The 27,001-nt window shown below is 36.9% G+C and overlaps 2 protein-coding genes across 8 annotated transcripts in view; one reads left to right on the forward strand and one right to left on the reverse strand.

Annotated features, from left to right (window-relative positions):
* Positions 1-2,167, forward strand: part of ZNF236 (zinc finger protein 236) — a 70,672-nt gene extending 68,505 nt beyond the window's left edge. For all 4 annotated transcript variants that reach the window (XM_064658250.1, XM_064658277.1, XM_064658268.1 and 1 more), the window contains one exon: positions 415-2,167. In XM_064658250.1, coding sequence (XP_064514320.1) covers positions 415-542 — 128 coding nt within the window. In that variant the 3' untranslated portion in view covers positions 543-2,167. The remainder of the gene's footprint in view (positions 1-414) is intronic.
* A 1,949-nt stretch (positions 2,168-4,116) lies between these two features.
* The window catches only part of MBP (myelin basic protein), a 115,094-nt gene continuing 92,209 nt past the window's right edge, over positions 4,117-27,001 (reverse strand). For 3 of the 4 annotated variants that reach the window (XM_064658300.1, XM_064658310.1, XM_064658320.1), the window contains exons 4-9: positions 22,477-22,907; positions 10,176-10,283; positions 9,655-9,690; positions 9,045-9,077; positions 7,943-8,065; positions 4,117-5,913 (exon numbers count right to left, since the gene is read on the reverse strand). In XM_064658300.1, coding sequence (XP_064514370.1) covers positions 5,857-5,913; positions 7,943-8,065; positions 9,045-9,077; positions 9,655-9,690; positions 10,176-10,283; positions 22,477-22,907 — 788 coding nt within the window. In that variant the 3' untranslated portion in view covers positions 4,117-5,856. The remainder of the gene's footprint in view (positions 5,914-7,942; positions 8,066-9,044; positions 9,078-9,654; positions 9,691-10,175; positions 10,284-22,476; positions 22,908-27,001) is intronic. The other variant, XM_064658325.1, reaches the window with a different exon arrangement.

Here is a 27,001-nt window from a genome sequence, read left to right on the forward strand (position 1 = left end):
TGGTAGTACTGGTGAGTTCAGAAAGCCATGTGCTTTACTGGGAAAGCACAAAATACTTCCCTTAAGTTATCAAGGAATTAAGCACTAATAGCCAAAGACCACAGCTGATGAGGTAATAGTTGCACACGCAACCCAAAAATCAGGTTGAAACAGTGATTGGTTGCCTTTTTGGTTCCTTGTTTTTTATGTGGAACTCTGTGTACAGAAATACAGTACAAAAACTATTCCAGGAAAACAGTGATATTAGATTTTTATAAATTTTTCGAAGACTGTCTAATAAATCTGCAGTATGTGAAGTAGTTGTGTAATACCTTTCCCAGCATGATTCCTTTATTCTCAAATGCTGTATTGGCATTTTTCTAATGCTATGCATCAAATCATACTCACTTGCCTTTTTCTCTTGTACCTTGGTAGGTCCTGTACAAGAGCCTGCTAGTCATCAAGAACAGGAAGGGGAAGATATTAGTCGTGCTCTGAATTTAGAAGAAGTGGTACAAGAATCTTCAAATGAATGGCAAAGTATAGGCAATGTTTTTCGATGACACCTTAAAATTTGAAAGCTAAAAATGTTTCTGGGACTCAAATTTTACAGTTAAAGCTTCAAGCATTGAAAATACTAACAATAGAATAATATATTATAGTTTTTCTAATTATTTACAGAAATTACCTAAAAGATGAATTCAATTTTTTAAGCTTGTAGAAGAATATTGGGAAAACACCATTTAATCTGTGCTAAGTTGTCTGTGAATCAGTGAACTCAGGTAATAATGTATACAGTTTCATCTTCGAATTCACAGCCAGTATACCTACTTAAAAAATAAACTGGAAATTTTTAGAATAGAATGATTCCCATTTTTAATGGAAGTGAAGAATAACTTCGTGGGAAAATCATGAAACTGTCCGTCAGCTTTCTTTTTCACATATTTAAGGAAATAATTGACATTGGAAACAAAATGTTGCAGAGTTGATGCATGCATGCAGTATAAAATAGTGGGGGTTTGCCTTCAATTTTTTTTCTTACATGGCACAGGAAATGCTGTATTGCTGTTCAAAGCTTTTTTTTTTCTTTTTAGTACATTTTGAGAATTTGTTGAAAAAAAATAAAATACCATGATTTCATGGCTTTTATCGAGTTAAACCCATGAGAGGGAGCATGTTCATTTCCATTCCAGCCACAGAGGCAGACAGTTGTTAGTTTTTATGGTAAAAGTCTGAGGTTTTGAACTCAGCAATACTTATTTCACAAGAATCCAAACAAGAAGAGATTCCAATGAAAGCTTCTTCTGTTGTTTGCTGTATTGGATCAGCAGGTACATATCTCAGTATCTGTGGAAAACACAGCCATATATTAAATCTGTGAAGTAAACGTACGATTTTGTAGTAGCAGGGAGAATGTTTGATGCACACTATGTCACCTCTATTATACAGTGTTCCCTGGTGCTGTAAACAGTTATCATTTTGAATCTGTAAATTCCTCGTTATTTTCTTTGTGAATTTTGGAAATATGTTACTTTTATTTGTTGTTTAAGTCATTGTTTCAGCAAAACTACCTAGTTGACTATGTAATGCTTTCAAAGGTGCCACTTGTTAAGTATATTCATAACAAAGAAACACTGGAGTAAAAGCATAGTTGTCATTTAGACATTCCAAAGACAGAAGCTTTTTTTTCTTATTTTTGCCTTGTTCTTTTGAATTTTATTTATATGTTACATATATATAGATATATATATGTGTGCTTGTATATGTATATATATATTTAAAGTTATATGAGCCTCTGTGTGGCTGATCAGTATATTTTGTAAATACTAATCCCAGTTGCAGGAATTTCATCTGTTTGGTTGCCACAAGTACTTCTAGATCAGTGGTGGATATGTTGTACTATAATACAGAGCTGGATTTTAATTTACCTTCTGAAAGATAATTGTTCTCAGATCCCAAAAGCCCTTTTCTGTAAATATTGTCTATACTTTGTCTATGATATAAACTAGTTATTTCAGATTGCTGAAGCAAGAAATGGCTGTTGGTTTTGATAGGGCATCTCTTAATTCTTTTGTTAACTGTTCGGCATATGTATATAAGTAATATAGTTGGTGACATGAAAATAACACTTTTGTTATGTGGAATATTTAATTCAAAAACATGCTAAATAATATTACTTTTTTCCAAATTCTGTTTCGTGTATTTTTTAAGCATATGATTCTGGATTCCAGGAGACTCTAAAAACTCTGTGTACCAGAAGTGCATGTCTGAATATTGCATGTAAAGAAAAGACATAAAGTTCTTCCAGAAGTGCCTTCCTTTCCAGCCAGCTTATGAGTGTTTCAGCTGTTGAAGGAAGATATTATATTTTACAGTTGTCTGGCCTCATGACATAGCAGCCTGTTTATCCGTTATAGTAAAATGTGCTGTGTTGTGTGTACCATGTATAAAACCTTTTCCCTGTTACTTCAGAGAATACTGTATAAATGCACAGCAAAGCTGGTTAGAGTTATTTGCTGTGTAGGGGATGATGATTTCCAGAGGTTGCAAAATTCAGTTTGACAGAAGATGATTTATAACTGGTCACATTCAGATGCAAATTCATCCTTCGTAATGGGAACCTTATTCCTGAATGCTTGAAAGTGTTCAGTCTGCTCTAGCTGGGATTGCTTTGCCAGCAGGTAAAAACTGGTAATGACTGGTACTTGAAGAGAGCCTATTAAGAAAATAGAGGGGGACTTTTTACAAGAGCATGTACTGACAGGACAAGGAAGAATGACTTTAAACTGAAACGGTAGGTTTCAGAGAGTAGATGTTAGAAAGAAATTCTTCATTATGAGGGTGGTGAGCACTGGAACAGGTTGTCCAGAGAAGTTATGGATGCTCAGTCCCTGTAAGTGTTCAGTGCCAGGGTGGATGGAGCTCTGAGCAACCTGGTCTAGTGGAAGGTGTCCCTGTCCACAGCAGGGAGGCTGGAACTAGATGGTCTTTAGGGTCCCTTTCCGCCCAAACCATTCTGTGATTCTATGATGCTCAGTGAGCACATGGTAAAAAAAGATCTTGTGAGTAAAAAGATGCCATTTTTAAATGGACACTTTTCAAAGTGAACAGAGGTTTGTATAGCCCCAATTCCTTGGTAGGATTGAGTTGGAGGTTTTCAAAGTAGTGTATGTGTTCGTGTTCAGTACAAATACACAGTAACCAATATGTTGTTGTTTTCAAAAGCAGTAGATACATTATTTAAGGAAAGAGAAGAACTCTTGTTCTGAGACCTGCTTGAACAGCCATGTTGTGTAGTGGGTAAGTGAACAGTGCATAGGAGTGCCCCTGTTATTTCTGGTTTGATGTAGTAGTAGGCTTATGCTAGTCTCAGGCTTTTTGACTTGTGTCTGCTCAGAATTTCTTTTGGTTTATGTCCATTCCTTCAGTACATGAAATTACTCTCTCCCTAGTACTGGTTGTGCGTTCCTGTTTCAGGAAAAATCCTTTTGGTTACAAATCAAGTCACCATTTAAACTGTTGGTTTTCAGCAAAACAAGTAGTGAGTGCTTAAAAGAATAAATTTCAGTCCAAGTTTTAATCACTTTCAACGGACTCATGTTGGTAAAATAATGCTTTCAGTTGCTGTCCCTGTTTTTTTTAGAGGAAGTAAATGCAAAAAAGCCACTTTCAGCCTCTGGGAAAGATGACTGTGAGGGAAACAAGTGATGAAGGCAAGGAAGAAGCTTTGGATAAATTCTGAAGTTCTACAGTGCAGTATTTTGAAAGATGTGTTTCTCAGGGGTTTTTTACCTTCAATATTCTTTCCCATTTTTGAAGGCTATTTGCACCACACTTGTTCGTGAAGGGCAGGATTTCATTGCCTGTTCATAGACATTTTATGCCTTGCGATATCCCCCTGGTCTGCAGCTGCCACTGCACAGACAGTGGTCTCCCATAAGTCTTGTGTCCAACTGGCAGCTTTCTGGGCCGTGCTAAGTCACCAGCAATGGAAGCCTGTATGCAGGCAGCTGGGTCCCAAAGTGTCATTTTCTAGTATCTGAACATTATTCATAAATTGTGGGAGGAAAAAAAATAAATCAAACAGACCTTCATATACATGACCTTTTCCTCTGTAAAAAACAAAACTGGCCCAAGTTTCAAGTTGATTACTTTATTTCAATAATGAATATATTTAAGAGCTGTGTTCCTATAAGAACAATATGTATTCAAATTAAATCAACTATTACGTTGCAGAGTATACATCTGAATGAAGCTACAATAGAAAAATACACATAGCAACCAGTGTAGGTAATAGAAGATGTAATACTTGTGTGTATGCTTAATGATTTTGGCACTTTTGTTTTCTTTAGTTTCTATGTATTTTCTATCATTTCATCTTCCGTTGCTTCATATTAATGGACACTGATTTAAACCTACAATAGATTTAGATATGAAATGCAATTACATAAATATTTATTGGTAACTTTCACTGGGCACTTATTAGGAATGCAGTTTCAACCTACGAAGCACTAACTGTAGTCTACAATGCATAGGCTAAAACTAAAAAAATAAAATAATTAATCAGACACTTAGATGACAGCTTGAAGAAATGGTCAGTTTAAGTAATAAAACAGTGCAATTCAGAAGAGCCTTTTATTTCCCTAAGTGTGGTTGGAAATACAATCGCCACACATTCATTTTAGTAATTCGTGAACAATTAATATCTAAAATCTAACTGAGCTACAATTTATCTCTATGAGGCAACTACAGTACAACAGTTAAATGTTCACAGTAGTTTACTATGAGTTTGCTTTGGTGCACTGCCCTTAATAGGCATCCAGGTGTTACTCAGGCAAAAGATGAGCTGATCAAATACAACACTGCTGCAATACCAACAGAAAGACTTGAAATTCTAACATGAGATGTGCAGGACTACCTGAGATACCAGTACTGAAGGGCTTTCTTTCAGAAATTAGACTTTTTTGTTTATGTGTTTATTTACTCATTTATTGTACTGCAAAATCAATGCTGTTGCAGCAGAGTTTACGTCAAGCACCGGTGACATCCAGTGGTCACTTGTGCAATCTTAGATGTTTCTCTGGGAATATCCCTTGTTTCATAACATTAGTCTAACTCAAATTTGAAATCCTCTTTCTCTCCCTCATCTACTCTTAATTCTAATGGTTTGGATGCTATGAGCAATTCATGGCATGGAAAGAATTTCCTTATTGCTATTGCTCTGCACCGTATTGATTCTACAACATCTGCCCCCTCCCACATTTCACATACCTTGAACTCCCAGTGTTTGGTAAACCTTTCCATGACTGCCTAATCCTGTTATGAAAATAAATTATTCTGTGAGTGAGAGAAGGAAGATTAAAACAAAATAAAAAACCAAACCAAAAAAAAATCAAAAAAACTATTTGGATAAACAGTCCTTGCAACTTCTGCACATGTTGGGTTTTTTTAACAGCAGTGTCTCAGAAATTCATTAACAGCAGTGCTCAGTGTCCAAGACATTATAACTCTTTATTTGTAATTCTGATGTTCACTAAAACGAAACCAGAAGAGTTGAGCTCAAATTAGGTGCTTGGGAGAAATAATAGAGTCCAGCATACAGTTAGGGCATCCTGAAGAAGAACAAGTAAAGTCAGAGATCTTGTTACTTCACATAAAATAAGGAAAACATCTAATAAAGCTACTTTTTATGTTCCTTTCATTCAGCTGTTGGTCAGGGATTGCCAATAGAAGTTTGTATAATGTACTGCATGCAGAACCTAATTGGCATTAAGTAATGGATTGCATCTATCTAGGTAATTGTGGCAGGTGTTATTTATTTTAAGGCAGTTATACTATGAAGCAGAGTACGGGATCCTTGAATGGCATCTTTGAGCTTCAGCGCCTAGCAATTGGTGAACCAGACCGCGATCCAGGTCGGGACCCAGAGCCTCCCTGTGGAGGGAAGAACAGAGTTAGGTTAATTAAAAGTTAATGTGTGTTTGGGGCTATAGACTGAAAAATATCAATCTCTCATGAGTACAACAAAAAGAAGCTAAGAAAAGATAAAAGGGCTGAAGCCTGGCCTATTTTTACAAATAATAAGAAAACATCAAACTAGGAGAAAAGAATTGTGACAATTCATAAACCTGCAATTGAGAAAATAAGCGGTTTTATAGCAAAGATGATCCAAGCTAAAATTTTGGTGTTTCATTCTTTGGAATTTAAGATTAGGCCAACTGGGTGTCTTGTCCCTTAGCTTTAGCAACTATTTTAGGCAAATCTTGAAGATGTGCTTATGACCGCAAATGTGAGATGGTGTGGTAATTGTTACTGTAATCAGGTGATGTCTGAACTGCTTACTTCAAAAAAAAGGCATGTGTGTACTTTGGGGCTTTGTTTTCTTTATTTATATTCTTCTCATCTTTCAGCGCTGCCTCCCTAGTTTTACAGAACTGCTTCAAGGAAAAATCAGTCTAATTCATTTGGTAGTTCGCATTTTTCCTTTCAAAGATATCTTAATGAGTGGATAACTTTTTTATTGTCAAAGACTGTAGAACTGTATAAAGAAATAGTTGTTAATGCCTCCTGCTGTAAACAGTGGGTCTAAATCAAATGGGCCTGAATAGAACTCTGATATGAATTCCACAAGTTATAACGGCTGGGAAAAGACTATCTAAAAAGTAGAACTGGTATATGTATCTCTCATATATATATAAATCCAAGTTAAAGTAGCTGTGATGATTATGCAAAAAAAATATTGAATTTTATTGAGAATCATTAATAGATATTTTCAGATGTTCAAATGAAATTTTACAAATAGTGTTAGTATATAGCAATGAAATTATTGATGTATCCAAACTCCACTAAAAACTACAAGTGCACAATGTGAAAATTAGACTTAAATGGTAAACATTTGATTTTTACCTGTGCCTCTGAAGAGCTCATTCCTTTTCTTTAATTGCAACATAAGAATTCTTACTACCTCCTTGAAGTTTTCAAGCTGTTGCTCGGTGTTGCATATATTTGAAAAACAACTCTACAATGGAAGACACATAACCTAAACCGTGTAAGAGATAAAAATGTGGGCTTTGCTACAGGTGAAGGTGCTGTTATGTCTCCTGTTGCAGAGAGGAATAGTAAGAGTCTGAGACTGGGATCTCAGACCTTCCGACTTGAAGGTGACTGCTGGTTGCATTCTTCATGTGTGAATAGTACGGTAGGTGATTTGTTATGAGTGAATGCTTTACTACCTTCGAGGGACAATACAGTCTTCGTCAAAGTACCTGCCAGTGGATATGATGTGTCTGTTTCCTGACACAATATGAAAAATCCTCACGACTGACCTTTCTTCCTGTACTGTTTTCATTTATTGGCTGTCTTGGTGGAGCTGTGCTGTGACTTGAAATGGTGATCTGAACCAAATTAAAGATAATCTGACCAAATGTTCATTTTTCATATGACACAGTTTTCCAATTTGCCTGACTTAAGTGGTGTTGCATGTTGCTGTACTGACATATTGTAGGAGTTCTCCCACCTGGAGTGGGAACAAGCAGGACTGCTCAAGTTGTTATTGCATCTCAGCCAGGTGTATGTGTCCATCACTGCCTTGTACTGTCATTCTGCAGTTGATCAGTTTGCTTTAATTTTCACTATTCTAGATAATTTAGCCGCAATAAGCAGTGTCAGCTCATTTGTGTGTTCAATTACAACACTGATCCTGGTGCAGGTCTTTGTGGGACTTTGTGGACTTACCTTCTTTCCTGATGGTAACTAACTGTGTATTTTTACCTTTGTTTCCTGTCATGTAAGTAGTCACTAAGCCATGAAATAACCTTCTAGTTTATCCATGCAAATCTAATTACTTCAGAAGCTTTAAGGAAGTGTGGCTGTTTCAAACATGGCAGGTTCTGGAGAGGTTTGGCTTCTTTTTTTCCTGGACTCAATTTTTTTGTACTTAAGAGTAAGTTCAGTTGTACTTTACCAGTTTAAAGATTCTGGAAAGAGTGCCCTGGCCCTCATGATAGGATCCCTTATGTCCCTTGTGAGCAGATTTATGCTCATAGAATTTTCCGCTTCCATATCCTGGCTTGTGTCCTTCACCACCCTGCAAAGAAAGATTTTCATGTATATTGCAAATTGTCACATTCAAATTGTCATATATACATTGTAATCTTTGTTTGTGATCACTGAAATGTAATACTCAAATGAGGAATTTGGAGGTTGTTGGAATAGAACAATCTTTTATGTAATAAACAAGTGAAGAAACAGGTTAGGAAATGATCTGAATAGACTCAAATCTGAGGGAAGCATCAATCTGTAAAAAATGAATTCACAATCAAAAAATGAATACTTGGAAGGTTAACCTGCATGACAAAACTTAAAATGTTTTAATTTCACAAGTTCTAATATGTCAAACATATCAGCTAATTTGTGGTGTTCTGATAAGGAAAAAAAAGCTTAATGGCTTGAAGACTGTGGTATTTTGTCTTAAAATGCCAGTAATTTACAGGCCATCTTGTATAAAATCAAACCTGTGGTAGAGAAGTACAATTTAATTAGTTCTGAGACAACTGTGGAAAGAATTTGTCTGGTCACTGTTTAGGCAGATCACTTTTTTACTGACAGGGGTTGCAAGGAAAGGTGGGACAAAATACTTGGATTAGTGACAGTGTTAGTTTTGCAGACTGTATAAGAGCAGTTTGAACTGTGGAATAAGCACCTATCCCATCCCAGCCCTCCCTCCCATTTTTGTCCATCCCAGAAAAACAAAAATGCAACAGATGAGTCTTCTAGAACTCTTAAAGGAGAGCTTTGCCATGCATTGGATTTTGCTCCCTTTGTGCTAAAGCAAAAGAAATTATTGCTGCAAGAGCTGTCAAGTTGCTGGATAAGAGCAAGCAACACAATTACCCATCTTAAAGTGCTGTGGAAGGAGGGAGGAAAGTGGAACAGGAAAAGCAAAACAGCAAAATTGAGACAAAACAAAATTATCACGTTGCCGCAGCAGCTTGAGGCAATGGAGCAAGATATGCTTTGGCCTGGCAAATAAAATGGCTGTTACTGAAAGCACATTCATCACCTACCCAGCTAAATCTGGTGAGGGATAATCCTCTTCCCTGTACATGCAAGAAATAGAAACAATGACATGATGATCACTATGGAACATAGCATCTGGGTGTGCCATACACAGAAGAAGATGAAAAGGCAGCAAAACTTATTAAATAATGGCCAGATAATGAGGCAGGAGTTGAAAACAAGTCTACAGTCATTTCACGAAGCAAAAAAAGGTCAAAATTCATTATTGTGATTACAAGAACTGACTTTACTAGCCATGGTTTGTCAGTATTATGTATTGCAAAAGCCATCTGAGCTTAGTAAATATAAGGACAGTTTCTGGTGGGTGAGGCTTGTTTGAAAGCATTACGCTTTGTTAGTTTATTACATAAAGCAATCACAGCATGAATTGAATATAAAAATCCCTATGAGTGGCTTTGATTTGTCATGCCTCAAGTCAGAAGGTGCATGAGTAAGAGAACCATGGCTTCTATGTCTTAGGCCCTTGCTTTAAATTACTCCCAATGATACCTGTAGATTTTTACTTAGTGTCATTAAAGACAATGAATCAGGTTTGCAGTTGAATTAGTATGAATTAGCCCATAAATTGACGTTGCTTGAGCCCCTGAAATTGCTTACCTTTGCTTGCATTGGGGGAGGTGTACGGGGTGAGACCTACAAAGCAACATAAAAAAGTTGTAAAATGAAGGCAAAAATAAATTTAGGAAGTCATCAAGCCTTTTGCAAATTATCCAGGAGTTAAAAATTGTAATTGCACTGAGAAGCTCCTCTGCTGTCTTAGGATTTGCCTAGAACACACTGGATTTATGTCTGTCTTTAATCAGTGATAATTCCTGAATACTGCCAGTGTTGGAGACACAAGGACAAAACCCGTATATGATGAAGCTGTATAATTGACATCGTTGCTGAAATTTGACTGGGCTAATGGAGAGTTCCACATGCTTTTTTGGTAGCATTACAGTATTGTTTGTGTTCCTAGGTAAAAATTATTTTTGTATTTGAATGGCATAATGAGTGCAAAGGCACAGTACAATTAACAAGGCTCAAAATAAAGAGTAATGATTGGGGAGTGATGGTTGCTGATGGATCCTAAAGAAAATATTTCATTTTACTGCATAACAAGCGAAGGGGAGACTTACAATGTTCTTGAAGAAGTGGACTACAGGGTTGTCATCAACAGGCCGGCCATGCTGAGATCTCTGGGGGATGGACCCGACGTGGTGGCTGACCCTGGCTGCATGTATATCCTGAAAAACAGAGCAGGCATATCACTGAGTCAGCTGGGAAGGACAGATTATCAGTGATGGTATGAAGAGTCGTTTTCACCAGGAATGAAGAGAAAAATGCCTTGGAAATGCACAGAGATTGCACCCTAAAGTTGTCAGTGCTATGAAATGGCAAATACAGAGTGTGTATATGGACATATGTTGTGCATACATATGGATGCACATGTTTTTAACATTACAGCTCAGTGTGGAATTAAGCCTGTTACTGGAAAGTTTAGGTAGCAGAAACCTTTTAATTTTACCTAAGTAGGGAACTTTTCTTGAGGAGGATAGTAGAATGTAATTTTAGAAATTAAACCAGAAATAGAAAAAAACCTTAAAATTATGTTGGGTCATTTTTCATGGTAGAGCAGGAATGCATCATGTATCATTTCTCAGTTCCCAAAGACTACATAACATTGATGAACATAACACTGCAAGAACAATGTGGGGTTTTTTTTAGAATAAGGAAATCAAGTGAGGCCGACAATACTTTCTATTTTCAGTAGGGCTTCCTGGGCAAGAGTCCAAATTAAGGCAGATATATTGTTTATAAGATTGATCTCCATAGGAGAAAAAAGCAACCAATGTAGAGAAGTTCAGCTGGTTTTTATCAGGGTTGGTTTTTTGCCTGCTGATGATATGTAGATACTGTTTTAAAAGCAGGAAATTCTAAGTTTTATGGGATCTGTTGGATCTCCGCAGTGTCAGGCAGGCAGCCCTATGTATACTTCTGCAGCAGTTTCTGCTTTGTCACTAGTTCCAGTGTTGCCAAAATATCTTCTGTGGCCATGATTAGGAAGAGAGAGCCAGTAAGCTGCCAACGGGTGTTTAGGGCAAGTTACTTCAGCCATGTGTTTGTCTTGTTAATGTACATTCAAATCGCCCATTGCTTTGCCTTTGAAACCAGCTGACTGCCTTGTCATTAGGATAAATAACATGATAAGTGCCAGATCTGAACATCCATCATTAGCAGCAGAAACTGGTTACCATCCAACTGCACAACTATTACAGTGTGTGAAGTAGAAAACTTTAAAATCAGATTTGATTGCCTGTGGGCTGTGGATTGCCACAGGCATGGAGAAAAGCTGGCATAATAGGGTTTTAGAGTTTAGATCAGGTTGAGTTTCTTGAATTTGGCATTCTGATCAATTATTGGGTGATATCAACTTGGCTTACTGAAAAGGTCATTATGCTGTAAATACAAAGTTTCTTCTGCCTGCAGTGCCAAACATCATCACTGTCTTTAGATTTGCTACTGCTTCATTCACATTAAAAGGGGAGACAATCAAAGTAATTTTTAATTACTGTTCTGAGTGTGTTTAAACAATGTGTTTCCTGATGTTAGAAATAAAGTGCTTTCATTATCTTGTCATCAGCAAACATCATATGTCTTCAGGATCTTTGATATTATTCTCAATTTGTGACAGGTAATTTACATGTTTCCCTTCAATTCATTGTTGGAATTACTCTTTCACCTGTAGTTTGTTTGTCCAGGTTTTGGATCCTAGGGGCAGAGAGCAAAATCCAGTGGTGTTTTTCTGATCTTGCTCGTATTTATGTAATAACTGATATCTATAGGTGTTAAAAGGTAAATTAGAACGGATTCAGAATGAAAAGAGAAAATATATCTGGTTTATCCTGCTAGGATAGGTTACTGGGATGGTGTGATACAAGTGGACTTTTTTGAATGAAATCATCCAGTAGTCATTGGACATTTCATTAATACATTCAGATCATCACCATTTATCTTTAAATATTCTTTCAGTGCTTGGCCTTAAATGATATTCTTATTAAAACCTAATAGGAATAGAGAAGAGCAACCAAGTTTTAGGAAGGGATGAAATTTACTTCTTATTTCTTTGTATTACTGGTCTCTATTGCCCAGCAGCTGCAGCGAGTTCTCCCTGCATCTCTCGCAATGTTGTAAGGAATTTCAGTCTTGAGGGCATTGCCAATAGAAAGTATCCTTGGCTTCCATGTCTATGTATTTTGAAATGCCCTTGCAAAGTATAAGTTGAATTCAGAGCCCTTGGGTTCTGCTGGTGAAGTTTAAAATGGAGATGCCTCTGTTTGTCCCCTTAAAGAAAATTTAAACATATAATAATTTTTCAGTAACTGAATGGGAGCTTTTCCCGTTCCCAGTTATCGTTATGTTTGACCTTAATAAAGGATCCCTACTAAGTCAACTCTGCTGTACATTCAAAAAAGCCAAAAACAACCCTTAGGCTCAATTATCTTAATAGATAAAATTTGCCAGTACTGGAAATCTAAGCAGTAATTGGGAGATCTCATGACACAAATGCAGTTTGCAACTTCACTGTGAAATTATTAGTTTTAAAGATTAATAATGTAACTAAGAATTCTTAAAAATACATGTAAAATCTCCACAGTTATCCTGTCACGCGGAGTGATTCAATATTGCAATGTTTTGCAGTCTTTTCTGGTGCTGCAGAGGAAGGTTGCACTGGTTTACTCTGTCACCTACCTTAGGCATGTCAGCCAAAAAGAGAAAGAGTAACTGTGAATACAATGCAAAGAAAACATGCAGGTATTTTAAGTCTCAACGTTAGTTGGCATGGCATTCCCTGTATTAGCCATCTACTTTCACATCAGACTAATTACATTTACTGGCACAACCTGTATTAATACCTTGAAGGAGCTATAAATAAAAATAATTAAAAAAAATTGCAACTTCTTTAACAGTATGTGCTCCACTTGGTGTTTTCTGCAAGATTATTACATTTCCAATTTACCTGTAGATACCTGTGTGTGTGTGTATGTGTGTGTACGTGTATATATATATATGTATATATATGCACACTTTTTGGTGTTGTGCAACAGCTGACTCTGGGTATAAAAAGTATAAAAATTGTTGTTAAGCAGGCTTGTATTTAGTGATGAAATCCCATGAAATCCATCCCTGACTTCGCTTGCTATAAACACGGTATGTCAGATCTTGCAACTCATTAAGGGAGACTTTTAAATGCATATTATAAGCTGTCAATGGGAGCTCTCATCCTCCACAAGGGGATTGCTTATAGCTGAGATCCCATATATGTGTAAATAGAAACATAAAGCTCTAACTCCTACTCAGTTTGTTATAAGCTTTAGTGACAATAACAGTATTAAAATACTTTGGGTTGGGAGTACTTGCATTTACAGCTTTTTTTCAATCCCCTTCAGTTATCACTGTTAAGTGGTTTTGTTGCCTACTTTAGGATGTGAGATGAAAATCTAAACACATCCTATGTTGTTTCTCTACTGGCAAAATCCAAATACATATGAAATAAGAAATAGCTGATTTAAAATGTAGTCAAACTAAGTAAAGATTTTTGACATTCATGAGAATGAAAAACAATTAACATTTCCTTGGTCCAATGGATTTTCTTCACAAGATGCCCAGTGAGTCAGTGTGCATGAATTTAAAAGAAATCATAAAAAAATCAACAAATTTTAGATTCATATAGACATGAAAAGTACATTTAGATTGGCTTAGAAAACCAAACTGTTCCGCAACCTAAAGGATGTAATGCTTAGCCAGCCCCACCCCCCCCCCAACTAAGACATTTTCAACCATACTGGTAGACTAAAATTAGCTTTTAAACATCAAGTGATGAAACACCTCTCATCAGATGAGAGGCTGAAAAGGCTGAAAGATTATTTGTAAGCTACTCAGCTGATTTTTTATTAGTCCTCAAAATGGATTCTGAATCCAGACTCTAAGGAAATTCCTACCCAGGTTTGAATTTCTGTAGTTAGTACCACTTCGAAACAGTATGCTAAACAGGAATTGAGACACATCCTTTCAGTAAGTCTTATTCGGCGTTTGCATTTTGGTTTTTGGGTTTTTTTTAATGAGGAAATTTTATTATTTAGTTTGACTAGAACAATCTGACAGGCACTTGAATATAGAAATTGCTTCATCTTGGAATCTGGAGGGGCTTTGTGTTCCTGGGCGTAGCTGGCACTGTGTCAGAGCCCTCCAGTGCTACTAACCCAGCCTCTTATCAGGCAGCAACAGAACATACAGCACGTGTCATGTGAGGATGTATTTTTCAGTGCTTATTCTAGTAGTAATATAATTTCTGTGAACATGCACTACTAAACCATAGCTGTGTTATGCCGGTGTCATTGCTTCAATCTTCATTCATGTACAACCCAAGTACCAATTTGCTCTTTGTGATGGTGTTTGTTCCAGGCTGTTCACAGCTTGCTGATCTGTTAAAAAAAGCAATGTGGATACCGACATCTTCCCCACTGGCTGGTCTGATGGTGCCATTATAGTTAATTACCAAATTCAGCAGGCTTTTCTAATCGCTTTAAAAAAACGGGCCACACATCCTTGTAATGGTACTGATAATTTTTACTAATGTGGAAATTAAGACAGAAATGAAATTACTTGCTCAAATTGCCCTTACAGAGGACAATTGGCAGCAAGAGAGATGTAGAGTACAGGAGATTCTGCCTTCCAGAGTTGTGCTGGGATTGTTAATACAATCTTTGTCTAGAAATAGGTGATAAAAAAAAAGAGGTAGAATTCTTACCAGAGCGATGGGAATAACAAACATGTCAGTAAAGACTAGAGATGACTGAAAAGTAGGAAAAGCAAGGAAGATAAGAAAGATGGCATGAAGGAGGAAACAATGGAGAACACCATCAGGAGAGGCGCCAGTTGATAATTCAGAACCACATTTCCCTATAACACACTTAGTGCCTTGTTCACAAATTAGCAGGTGAAAGAATTACTGGAGAAAAAAAGAAGAATCAAGACAGTTGTTCAGGAAAGAAATTCTGGTTTATGATGGAACCAGAGTGAGAGACCGGTGCCATCATACCTTCTGGGTTTTTGCCCATGACCTCTTTATTCCATTGTTGTGACACTTGATAAATGATTTCAGAGGCACAACCCAATGCTTTAATTTGCCTTTTCTTTTCTGAAGCATTTTTCTGCCCAGCATAAATCATGTCATTCAAATATTTTTCATGACAGAGGTTCTTTATCTGCTTGGACAGAGTCTGTGGTGCATATTCAGTATTGTCCTCTGTGTTGTTTATCAAGTTGGTATTGATGGCGTAGATTAAACCTTGTTGAAATGATCCATGGCTTGTGTGGGGTTTTTTTTGGCTGAGTTTTTGGTTTTGTTTGGTGGGTTTTTTTGAGAATGATCACTCCAGCAAAAAAGAGACTTTGGCTAGTATTCTCAGAGTAGCTTCTGCTACCAGCAGATTTCACAGCATTAAGGACTTAACTGTACATGGTCAAGATACAGAAGCATCCTAGAGCAGTATTCACCATGATAAATTTCTACTGATCACCTGTATATATATTTGGTGGAGATGCATCTGTTTGTTGGTGCTGCTACAGTGAAAGAATGTAACATTGTGGATATGGCTATTGGTAAGAAAGCAGAAATTTCTAAATATTTCAAAAAGTCCTGTTCCCGTTTTATATAGTCATGAAACTCTTAGAATGAACAAGATAGGAATTTTTAGGAAAGCAAAAATATAAATACCAGGTGCACACTATCCCTTTATAGCTGCTGACCAGAAATAAAGAGGAGAAAAAAACCTTGATTTCTGGAAATAAACATTTCATCTCTCAGACTGCACACACTCACCCACCCACAAAGTATTTTATCAGTTCTCAACTTTGAAGGGACTGGCCCAATTTTATTTCTTTTCTGCTTTCAATAGGTAAGCAAATGACAAGCTAAACTCTTGCACAGGTTGTCAAAAGTACTATTGCCTGTATCAGCATAACTTGGAGAGAACGTAACAGTAAGGAGAGTTTACTATTACAAAAAAATTAGACATGGCATGGTTAATAGCTTATTTCTTTTAACAAATACTGTCACTCTGAGGTAAAAATTCCAACAATAGAGTTAGTATAAAATAAGGAAGACAGATCACCCCAAACCTAAGGCTTGTACAGCTTCCAAGGCACATTAATTGTACGATGTATCATCAGAAATGAAAAGGTAGATGCATCATAAGCAAAAAGTTAAAGAGAGCTAAGGCTCATCTTGGGTCTGCAGAAGTAATTCTGTGTTTTACAAATGTTTTTAAAATTGCTTTGTAAGAAATTCAGTAAAATCACCTGAAAATGGCAGTGGACGATTTTTTGTGCAGCTCAAAATGAAACCAAGTAACTTTTGAGAGAAATGAGTAACAGAACATGTCTAACAGGAGACCATTTCAGGAACAAAATAAGATATTTTGCATGACTACACAAGATGAAAGTCAGAATTGTCACTAACGGTATGTGATGACAGAGGTACAAAACAAAGTCAGTGGGAAAAAAAATGCTTTTGTCTCAGTTTTCTATTGGGCAGTGTTTACCATGGTACAATCTCAAAACAACTGAAGAACAAAGACATTAATTTTAGCATCATAAGATGTCAATTGCTAAGGATAATGCAGTACTTCCTTTACAAGGAAATAATATATATGATGGGAAAAAAAGCCCAACATAACAGATTTTAGTCTAAAACTGTTTCTTTTTTATCAAATTGGTTCATCTGCAGAGAAATAAACAGATGGAGAAAAATTCAATGTCAGGTAGAGAAATACCTCATGTTACATTTTCACTAGATCTATTTGACCTTCTCCCTGCCCCTCCCACTTGTTTAAACAAACACACCCCCACCTCCATATATAGTAGTAAAATTAAATCCAGATCTTACTCTCAGCTGGGGTGTGGGGCCCTGCAGGTGAAAATGAGAGGAACTGTTGAGAACAGCCAAGGCCAGTTACTACCAAAAGACCCAAAAGCTGGCCCTCCAGCAGCCATGCCATTAGGCTGAGGCCCAGGCAAAGTGCACCAGCAAGCCTGGAACTTCACCAAGTGCTCAAAAGAATCCTTTGCGCTCTTCTTCAGCTCCCACTTAAACTTGTTGTTATTACTACTACTATTATTATTATATCATACCTGTGGATAGAAGACTCTAGAAAAAGTTAGGCAAAAACTGTACTGAAATATCCTGTTTATTAGAAGTTCGATGAAAGGGGGAAACCTTTTGATGCAAACTGATTAGAAACAGAGACCTTTAAAATGCTTCAGTTGATTAATGTGTATTTTAGCCTGAACATGTTGCTAACACATTTCTGAATTTAAGAGGCAAAAAGAGACCATATAAAAGACAGTAAAAGCAGTGAAGCCGATTGGCTTTTCCTGTCTGCCCAGTCATGATTTTCTCTTTAACTTGTAATACAAATCAGCAAGCTCCAAATACTTTGTCCCATTTCTGAACAAACTTTGCCATGCAGCTGCTGCCAGATTGAGAACAAAGCATTACTAATACTTCACCAAAAGTTAGTGCTTGCATTTCTAAGCATCACTTACAGAGCATTTACTTGGTCCAACTCCCAAATTCATTTAGTTTGTAATAATCGCTTTAAGCAGTAATTTCCTTGAAAATGCAAGTTCCAGTACATTAAATAATGTGTTAACTATTAGGCATGAATAACATGTATATGGCCGTATGTGTGTTAAATGAACATATCAAAATCAATCCTATGTAATGTTGGCTCCTAAGTGTACTCACCTGTTAATACTTTCTGGTTTTGTATTCGTGACAATTTTTTAAACCAGACAGATCTAAAGCGCTCAGAGGTTCTACCACTGCACAAGCTAAATGAGATTCAAACTGGCAGTTCTGATACATTAATTCATGTTTAGGTATTCATCATTCATTAGTACCTGCTACAAACAAGAGGCCAGATTCAGTTCCCATTATCATAAACCGAGAATATCAGATTTAGGAGCTTCAGTTATTCAAAAACCTAGTCCTTTCCTTCCAGAAGGCAACCTCTTTTTATTTCTGTCCAATGAACTGTCTCAGCTGAATTTTGGAGAAGAGCATACAGCCTCTTTTAATGATCTGAAAACCCATCATGTACAAGTAGTAGTTTGTTGCAACTTCTGTTAATGGATTAAAGCATTTAAAACAAATTAAATCATTAGTACACCGGTTGTTGTGATATAAACAGTTTAATGAATACATAAAGCACATATAAAGCAAAAGATTAAAACAAAATTATTGTTACAACCACCATAAACTATATAAAAATATTTTTTACAAGCACACTGCTTGCACAGCAGGTTTTACAAAACAGAGTATCACGAGCAATACCACTCCCTGAAAACTCAGACTTGGAAATAAAAATCACAGTAAGTATTAACTTAAATCAATGTGAGTCTGACTAGTATACAATGTGATTTAACTCCTTTTCAAATTCTTCACGGTGCTGTAGTATACATTAAAGCTTCCACAGCAAATGTATATAGAGTTCAAGTGCAAGAAAAGAAAAATTATTAAATTATTCTGATTAATTTACCTCTCCCTGGCATTATTTAAAACTGTGGTTCCTAAACTTTTTGCCTGTGCATATCTATTGCAACCATTTTTGTAGATCCCTGTTCCAGCAACTGCTTAACTTAGGAGTGGGTTTGGAACTGTTGTTTCAGAAATTCTGATCCCAAACTCTGATTCTGCTCAAGATGAGAAGAACTTCAGCCCAATGCTCCTCATACCTTTTATCTGTCTATAGGATGGGGAAGCCCCATCTCTTTCCATATTCCTTGCATCCAGACACACAGATATTGGGAAAGAAATATAGGAGCAAGGCTTCATACAGGCAACAGAAGAACTTTACAAGATTGCATACAAAACTGAAGCAAAATGTATAAGAAAAATTGATTTAATCTTTCACTAAGTCTGGTCTTAGCCTGTTGTTTACTGTCACACACAATATTTTGGTTTGTTGCATCTGTGTCACAAACGTAGTTTAAAGTTTAGTACGTTAATGCATAATGTTAAACCAGGACAGAAAAGTTCTTGTTTCACAATCCAAACTTTAGTAGGGAAAAAAAATCATAAACAAAAGAATTACAAAAGCATAAAAAGCTGCATCAAAGAAACAAAATAGCAGTCAGTACATACTGAAGTTGAATACAGGCTAGAATCTAGGAGGCACAGTAAACATTTGATCATTTTAACAAACTTGCTTAGACGCTTTACAAATGTTTAGATAAATATTCTATAAAGATTAGGAAGGAAATAATTTATCCTTATGCTATTCTCTCTCGCATGCTTTTTAAAATGTCTGCACCACAGTTTCTTTCTGTCACCATTTTAAATTCTTCTTTAGTACAATTAAATTTGAGCTGTGCACAACAGCAGTTTTGTTTGAAATATTGTGTCTTAAATTTTTTTCTTAAAAGTACAAAGTTCAAGCTGATTTTGCTTGACTTTCGGCTATCCAAAAATATTGATGGGGATGGGATTGGGGGAACAAGGGCCACTGTGCTTACTGTCCCTTAGAGAAGGGGTATTTCTGTACATTCCAGTATTTCTATTTTTAACAACTCCCATGCACTCTTAATTTAGCTTCAGAATTGCAGGGTAAGGGAGAACCTGTTCCATAGGAGTAGAGGAGGCCATGAAACAGTCCCGGCATTGTTCCTACCCCACCTTTCTGTACACAATAGTGAATATTATTCATTAACATGTTTCTTAGCCATGGTTGCAAGAAGAAAATGCCTCCACAAAGAATTTATGTGTTTTGCTTGAATGTCAGCCCTAAATCTGTACAAAGAGCAAGTGTTGTCTTTGCATTCCAGTGCTTGCTGGTGTGGGTAGTGGAGATATACACTCCCACTGGGGCATGGACTGGCTGAAAAATGAAGATTACAAGAAAGGCAGCTGCAGAATTGCTTTGAAATGCTTCAAAATAAATCAAAACCAAGTGCAAGCAAATGAACAGTGCAGCTCTAGGAACTTTTGCATTTCAAGCCTTTGAAAGTCATCCTTTAAGGTGCTTTTCTTGATCTTATTTACCAAAGACCTGTTTACTTAATGGAGTCTGGAAACTGCCAAGGGACTTCATTCTATTTGAAGTCATCCATGAACACCATCTATCAGTAGTCATACTCAACAAAATTCAGCAAATGACAACAACTATTTAGGGTTTAAGCACAAGTAAGACTATTAGCCATCTGGATTTCCCCTGTGTACACATGTATAAATAAATGACACCACAAGGCTTCCTTGATACAAGAAACCAAAAGGCATTGTTTCAAAGGCTAAAAAAATAATAGTTGAAACAACTATCTGTGCCACTTACTCAATACTTTCTACACTGCCCTCCCATGAGAGACCTTCCTAGGAATGTTTCCTAGGACATGCATCAATATTATCATTGTGTGGAACAGTGCTAGAGATTCTTTGGCACTGAAGTCCTAATGTGATTGACTTTTGCCAAGATAATAAAACTTCTCTGGGCTTCCAGCTCAGATCTGCAAGTCAGGACTCTGTAACACTATGTGTAGTTGCTCTTAAGAAAAATAAAAAAGTACTTCTGGTAGGTAAAAAAAATATGTTAGAATTGTCCATAATTCTGTACTGTTTTGCAGACATTTAAGTGCTTCAAAATAGCACTTTACTGAACAGCAACAGAGATAAAAGGGATGATCTCCTGCCCTCTCATACATAATTATGTAGAGATCTGTAGAGAATCATAGCAATCTTGTTCATGCCAAAGGATAAAATACATAATTTATACAACTCGCAGTCATTTTTTAGCCATTACTTCTAAAAAGTGAGTTGGCTGGTTTGATTTATTGCCAAGGAGGAACGTACATACCTCTGTGTATTCCGAATGCAGAATCTAACTTTTTGGTATTGTTTCCTTTGTGTACAAAGAACATTTCATATACTATTTTTCACTGAGTAACACAGTACATGAATAAAACAGCAAGAGTTGAGCTAGCCAACCAGGTTCCAGAAAATAACAGTGTTGGGAACAGCCTCTGATATTTGCAGAAACTGCTTGTTGCACGTATGAACATTACATACCTACAGAAACAACTGCCTGGTTGCTAATACTGTCAGCAGCGTTACAGGCCCCAGTTTGTAAATGTGAACAATGAAAAGAACAAAACACACAGCTTGCTTAGTACTGGCTACCAAGTGTGAGAAGCTGCTGGTTTTATGTTTCTAGAGTATTTTTCATCCAGTGGTCTCTACATTACAACAGCTCTTCAGGGAAGGGCTGTTATACATTGCGGAGCTTCCAGGTGTGGAGCTGTGAAGTACACTGACAGCCTGCAGCTGTTGTACCACCACAAATCAGTTTTACACCACAGAGTAGTAAGTACTCTGTCCCAGTGTAAAATTATAAGACAGCACATATCACAGGTTAGAAATACTGCATAGACCTCAAAGGTTGTCAAAGGTTATTCATGGGCCCAGTCAGCAATTATAAGCATTGCTTTTTGCAACACACAACTTAAGCAACTACAATAAATTCAGCTAAAAGAAGGTTTTACAGCCCTACAGCAGTTCCATTAAAATACTTATGTAGTGTGTGGACACACGAACACAAGATTCCACTTATCATTTATGTGGCAAAGCATACAGCAAAAATATCTTAAACTTTGCCACTCGAGTAACAGTGAACTAATATGCCAGCTGCATAATTTATCAGAGGAGGCAGGTTAATACTGGAAAAGGAAAGAATTCGATTAATAGCCTTTCATCAATACCTTGAAGAAATGGCTTGTTATAAAACGTCTAATATGAAATGCTTGGAATATATCCTAACTTCTTGCCAGAATAAAGCAGCTGGACAATTTTGTACATCTGGGATTCAGGATAATATCTGTCAAGCCATCTCCCCGTCAGTGCTGTCAACTGAGCTTAAAACATGATTTTTCACAAGCAGGTTGAGAATTTGGCCACAATTCTTTTTCTAACATCTATTTCCAAGTTTGTCTCTCAGTTAGTGCCAAGTGTCTTGCATTTAGTGCTCTCATCCAGCTCCCTTTTGCAAATATTTAATAATAAAGTACAAAAGCAGAGCATACAAAAACATACAATGCACATTAAATACTCATAAAAATTCCTCTCAATAATGTTTCTGTAGCCACCTGGAATTCTAATACTCCTTGTTACTATCCAGAATAGCTCCTCTTGTTTCCCAGATCCCAGATCCCAGCTTTTTTTGTTGTTGTTTTCAGTCTAAAGCCAAGCATTACATTACAAGTACCACCTTGCTGGCTAAGTCAACTCTTGCATTAAAGCAGTTAGACCTTTCTTTGAGACCCACCCTTCCCATTTAATTGTACTGTATTTTCCTGTAGCCTTGCAGTTCTCTATTCCTCAGAGCTCACCTTGCCCAAGCCCCGCCGGGGAACATGTCTTTCACCTCCAAAGAATCTGCCCAGCGAGTCAAGTAGACCCGAGTCTCTGTGCCTTGGAGATCCATGTCTAGCATGGTCTATAGTGCTTGCAGATGCCATTTTTGATCCGTGCCGGAAAGAGGAGCGTTTTTGTGAAGCCATCAAATCCGAATTCTCTGAAGCTGCTGCACTGTCTTCTTGGATGGTCTGTAGCTCGTCTGACTCTGAGGGCCGATCTTTGAAGGTGTTGTCTTCTCTTCCTGGGGCATCTCGGGAAAAGAGGCGGATCAAGTGGGGGCGACCAGTCGTGTCAGCTGGGTTGGCCTCAGGCCAGGCATTCTTTGGGTCTGCTGTGCCTTTGGAGTCTGTCACCGCTGGGTTCTTCGTGGAGGTCCCATTGTTCTGGTTCACATCTGCCTCTCCTGCAAACAACAAGGATGAGATATGAATACAGGCCTGTGAAAAACAGCCCTGGAACAATGCTGCTTTCTTTCCCTTGCCTTGAGATGCTCATTTCATACAAAACCCGTAATATGTGCAGTTGTAATGAAACTATGTTCTCTACCAGCCTTTAAGAACATTAAGCTATCTTGGAACTGAAACCGGGATGATGTTCTCACACAGATTTGCAGTAGTTCTAGGTGGGTTTTTTTGGTGTGGTTTTTTTTTTTTTTTTTTTAATTTAACATATTTATAAATACATCAATAGATTATTTGAAGCACAACTGAAACTAACTTTCTTGCTGATGAGAGGCTTTCAGTGAACAATCAGAATTCACATACTTTCCTGCGAGGACTGCAACACTAATTATTTATTTTTTCCTTCTGTTTTCCTTCTGTTTTGGAAGTGACACTGCAGATCTGTGCATTCGCAAGTGCACATTCCCTCTCCACGATGTCAGAGCTTTTGGCCCCATTTGGAATCCCTCACTGTAACTTCAGTATGAATCAAACAAGCATAATGAGGGGAGGGGGCTCTTTTTCCACTCTTCACTTGTCCTCACTTCAGAAAAGGCAGACAACACTAAACTGCAATTTCTGCTTGGCCTCCCATCTTGGTTTTTCTCCACGTATGATTATTCTGGCACTCGTGGTACAATGTCCTAGTGCTGAAGGCCTAGAGCAAAACTGTACAATTTGCATTTAGTGCTTGTGAGAAGTGATAAAAAAACAATTATCAGAAACTGACAAGCTTTTAGCCAAGAAAGGTGCCAAGAAAGACCCCTGTGGTGAAAGTGAAATGCCGGCTGCCTTCTCCACAGCTGAGTTCTGATGCATGCAGTAAAATATCTGAAAAGCATCAGCTGCAGCACAGTTAGCCCTTCACCTGTAGTAGCTCTTTCTATCAGTGATAAAAAGATTTACTGAGGTTTTTTTTTAGTCTATACTATGATTCCTACTGTTCTAAGTGGAACTGCATCCACTGATGAATATGTCTTATCTCTACGGAACACCAAAAGAGTATTAGTAGGTCACTGCTTGAGAAGCAACCTTCAAGCACAGATACCTCTCACACACTGTGTCAGAAACATCTTTTGGAGTTAAGGACGCTCAGAATTTCAGAAATAAGCTACTGTTAGTCATGTGTTACCTTTAGAGTCTGCTTATTATCTTGTTACATCCTCATTTGATTTGGTCCGTGTTGCCATGGGAGGGAAAGGATTTGGTAAATACTGTTATGTTTTTGTAGTACTCTGGGCTCAAGTACTTTGCTGATTCACCAGAGCAATTTCAGTTATTGACAGTTATTTCATATGGTTTTGCCCACCCACAGGACAGCAAAGAAAACTTTTCTAAGCCTGAGAATAACTCTTAAATAATACTATGGATACCCACACAAGACAGTAATGATGGCTTTTGCAAATAAACACCTGTATGTAGGTTACAATTGGTTGTAACCAGCCTGCTAGTTTTTCATATAAAAACATAAAGTGCAGTTTTGCTGTGCAATAGTTTTTTTTATTTCTGTGAAAACTACCTAGAAAATGCTAAGGAACTTCAAGAAAAATTTCTTTGGTTAAAATATCTGAAAGTGTCTCTCAGGAATACAATTATTTATCCAACACTAACTGTCACTGAAGACCTCATTAGTGGGGAAATATTTGCTGGCAACTTTGGGACTTGGGTTTCCCTGAAAAGATACTCTCAAACTTTTTAGAAACTGTTCATATACCCAAATTATTTTCTTAATATAACAAAAGAAAAGTAACTAGCTTGGATATGTGGCACATTCTAAAACTGCAAAACATTTTAAACAGCGACTCTAAGCTTAGATTCTATACCATAATACAAATCCATTCAAGGACAGAAAAAGAAAAGCAAACAAAAGAGTTATTGTATATACCTAAATGCATTAACAAAACAGCAGAGCATCTGCATACTAATATTTTTTACAACAGTTGTTCTTTGTGTCACTGAATACGGGTATTGGTAAGCAACAAAGAAGGGTAATTGTGCCACAAAAGTAGCTTCTCCCAATGCATACTCAGTGAGCTATAAAGTATAAATCTTTCTGTATGCTTTATTTCAGTAATGAAAGCACACATTTAAGTTTTCCTCTAGATTTTCTGCATGCTTAAATCTTCTCTCATATATAGAAATATGTAAGAGATATGGTTAGTATTTTTGCTAACTAATCAAAGTCTTCCAGTGAATTTGGAGAGACAGATCACTTTAATAATGTCTTAAGGATATCCAGAATTAATGAATCATGTAAACATATGCTTATTTGTTCATTTAAAAACAAATATTTAGACTTCTATTACAACCCATTATAAATGCTGTGTATATGATACTGATAACATTTTTTGTTGTCTCTCCCTGCAAGATGTTCTTTGTTAAAATAGAGTACCCTTCCTGTACCGTATCACTTGTACAGAGAAAGTTGCCCAGGGAGGAAGAGGCTTTTTTTTTGTTAATCCTTATAAAATAGGATATAGCAGAATGCATTGCCATAGGCATTAACCAGAAGGCTATCAAAGTGTTTTCTATTTACATTTAATTGAATATAGTCATGGAAAGCTGTGCAAATGACAGTGTGAGAAAAGCACATCCTCACACTGGCCCAAAAGTAGCAGGAGGGAGCCAGACTGTGAGCAGGGATGTGGCACTCCAGGCACAGCCGCAGACCATTCCCGAAGGCAAAACCACCTTTCCACTTCCCCTTGCTCTGTGCCACTCTGGAGCCTCTGCAGGCACAATTTTTCCTGTAAATGTTGGTCAGAGTGAACAAGGCCATTTGTTCCCTGTACACACAGTGACTTCCATAACGAGGAATACAGATGAATAAAAATTCTGAACAGTCTGTTAATGAAACAAAAGCGAAATTTCAAAGGTGCTTTCAATGAAACAATATTAAATCCAATGCTCCATTGTCTTTAATAGGAGTTAGGCCCCATATAAGTATTTTCAAAACTACTGTGCCTTGATGCTCAATTGGACATTAATAGTTTATTCCATCTCTTGAGAAGCAAAATAACTCTTTTATGTAAGCTTCTAATTGGCTGGGACCTCTCAGCTTCACATGGTTCAAACAACAACTACTCTCAAGACAATGGAAACCTGTTGTGTGCAAAGTACAATTTCTAACAGAGACATCTTGGATACAAATATTCTTCTCATAGGTCACTTGGTGGAGTTGCTCTATGATAGTCTCTCCTTGTGTACACCTAACTGTAGTCTTCTTCCATACAGAGGACAACCTGGAAAGGGGTTGTTAAGCTAAGAGTTTTAAAATAGATTACAAGTTTTTCATCTCCTCCCACTCCTTTCCAGTCTTGCTTTCTTGCAGATACTTGTAATTCCTCTCACATTCCTATTGCTGCTCCCTCTACAAATGTAAAATAAATGAGGAAAATGAAGCTGATAGAAGCTGAAGTACATTCCCCTACTTTAACTTCTCAAGAGAAGCTTAGATCAACAGTGACAGAATATTGCAAATATTGATTGTGATAATAAATGACAGGACCTTAAATATCTGTAAGAAATCTTAAGAATTAAGTATCATCTGCTCATTACAAATGCCAGAAAGTACCTTAATCAACTTTGTAACACCAAGTATTTAATATACTTTTATCATAACTACAGACTGCTGTGATTGATTACTAATTTCCTTTTCTTGGCCTTCTTTTCTCAGATGAAAATTATCTCACTGAACTAAAGGGACCTTTTGAATCAACCTTACCTTTTAGCTTAAGTCATATGTATTTATAAAGCACTATTTTTCCACACATGAAATATAATGCATATTTGTCCTTTCTTCTTTTTCAGTCTTCTCTCTTCTATAAGATGACAACTGGATAGTTAAATATAATGCAATATAGTTCTCAATTCTGAGTCAACTCTATTTCAGTATGTTTACTGAAATGATGACAATAAAATATGAAGTAAAACATCTGAAATTTTGTGCTGATTCACCTGTTTTTAGTCACTTGAACAACAAAGGGTTACATCTATAAATTTACCAACTTTGTAATAGCTAAGATTTCAAGATCTTTAGTAAGCTGTAACACTAAGG

The sequence above is a fragment of the Pseudopipra pipra genome, chromosome 1, assembly GCF_036250125.1.
Source record: "Pseudopipra pipra isolate bDixPip1 chromosome 1, bDixPip1.hap1, whole genome shotgun sequence".
Taxonomy (NCBI): Eukaryota; Metazoa; Chordata; class Aves; order Passeriformes; family Pipridae; genus Pseudopipra; species Pseudopipra pipra.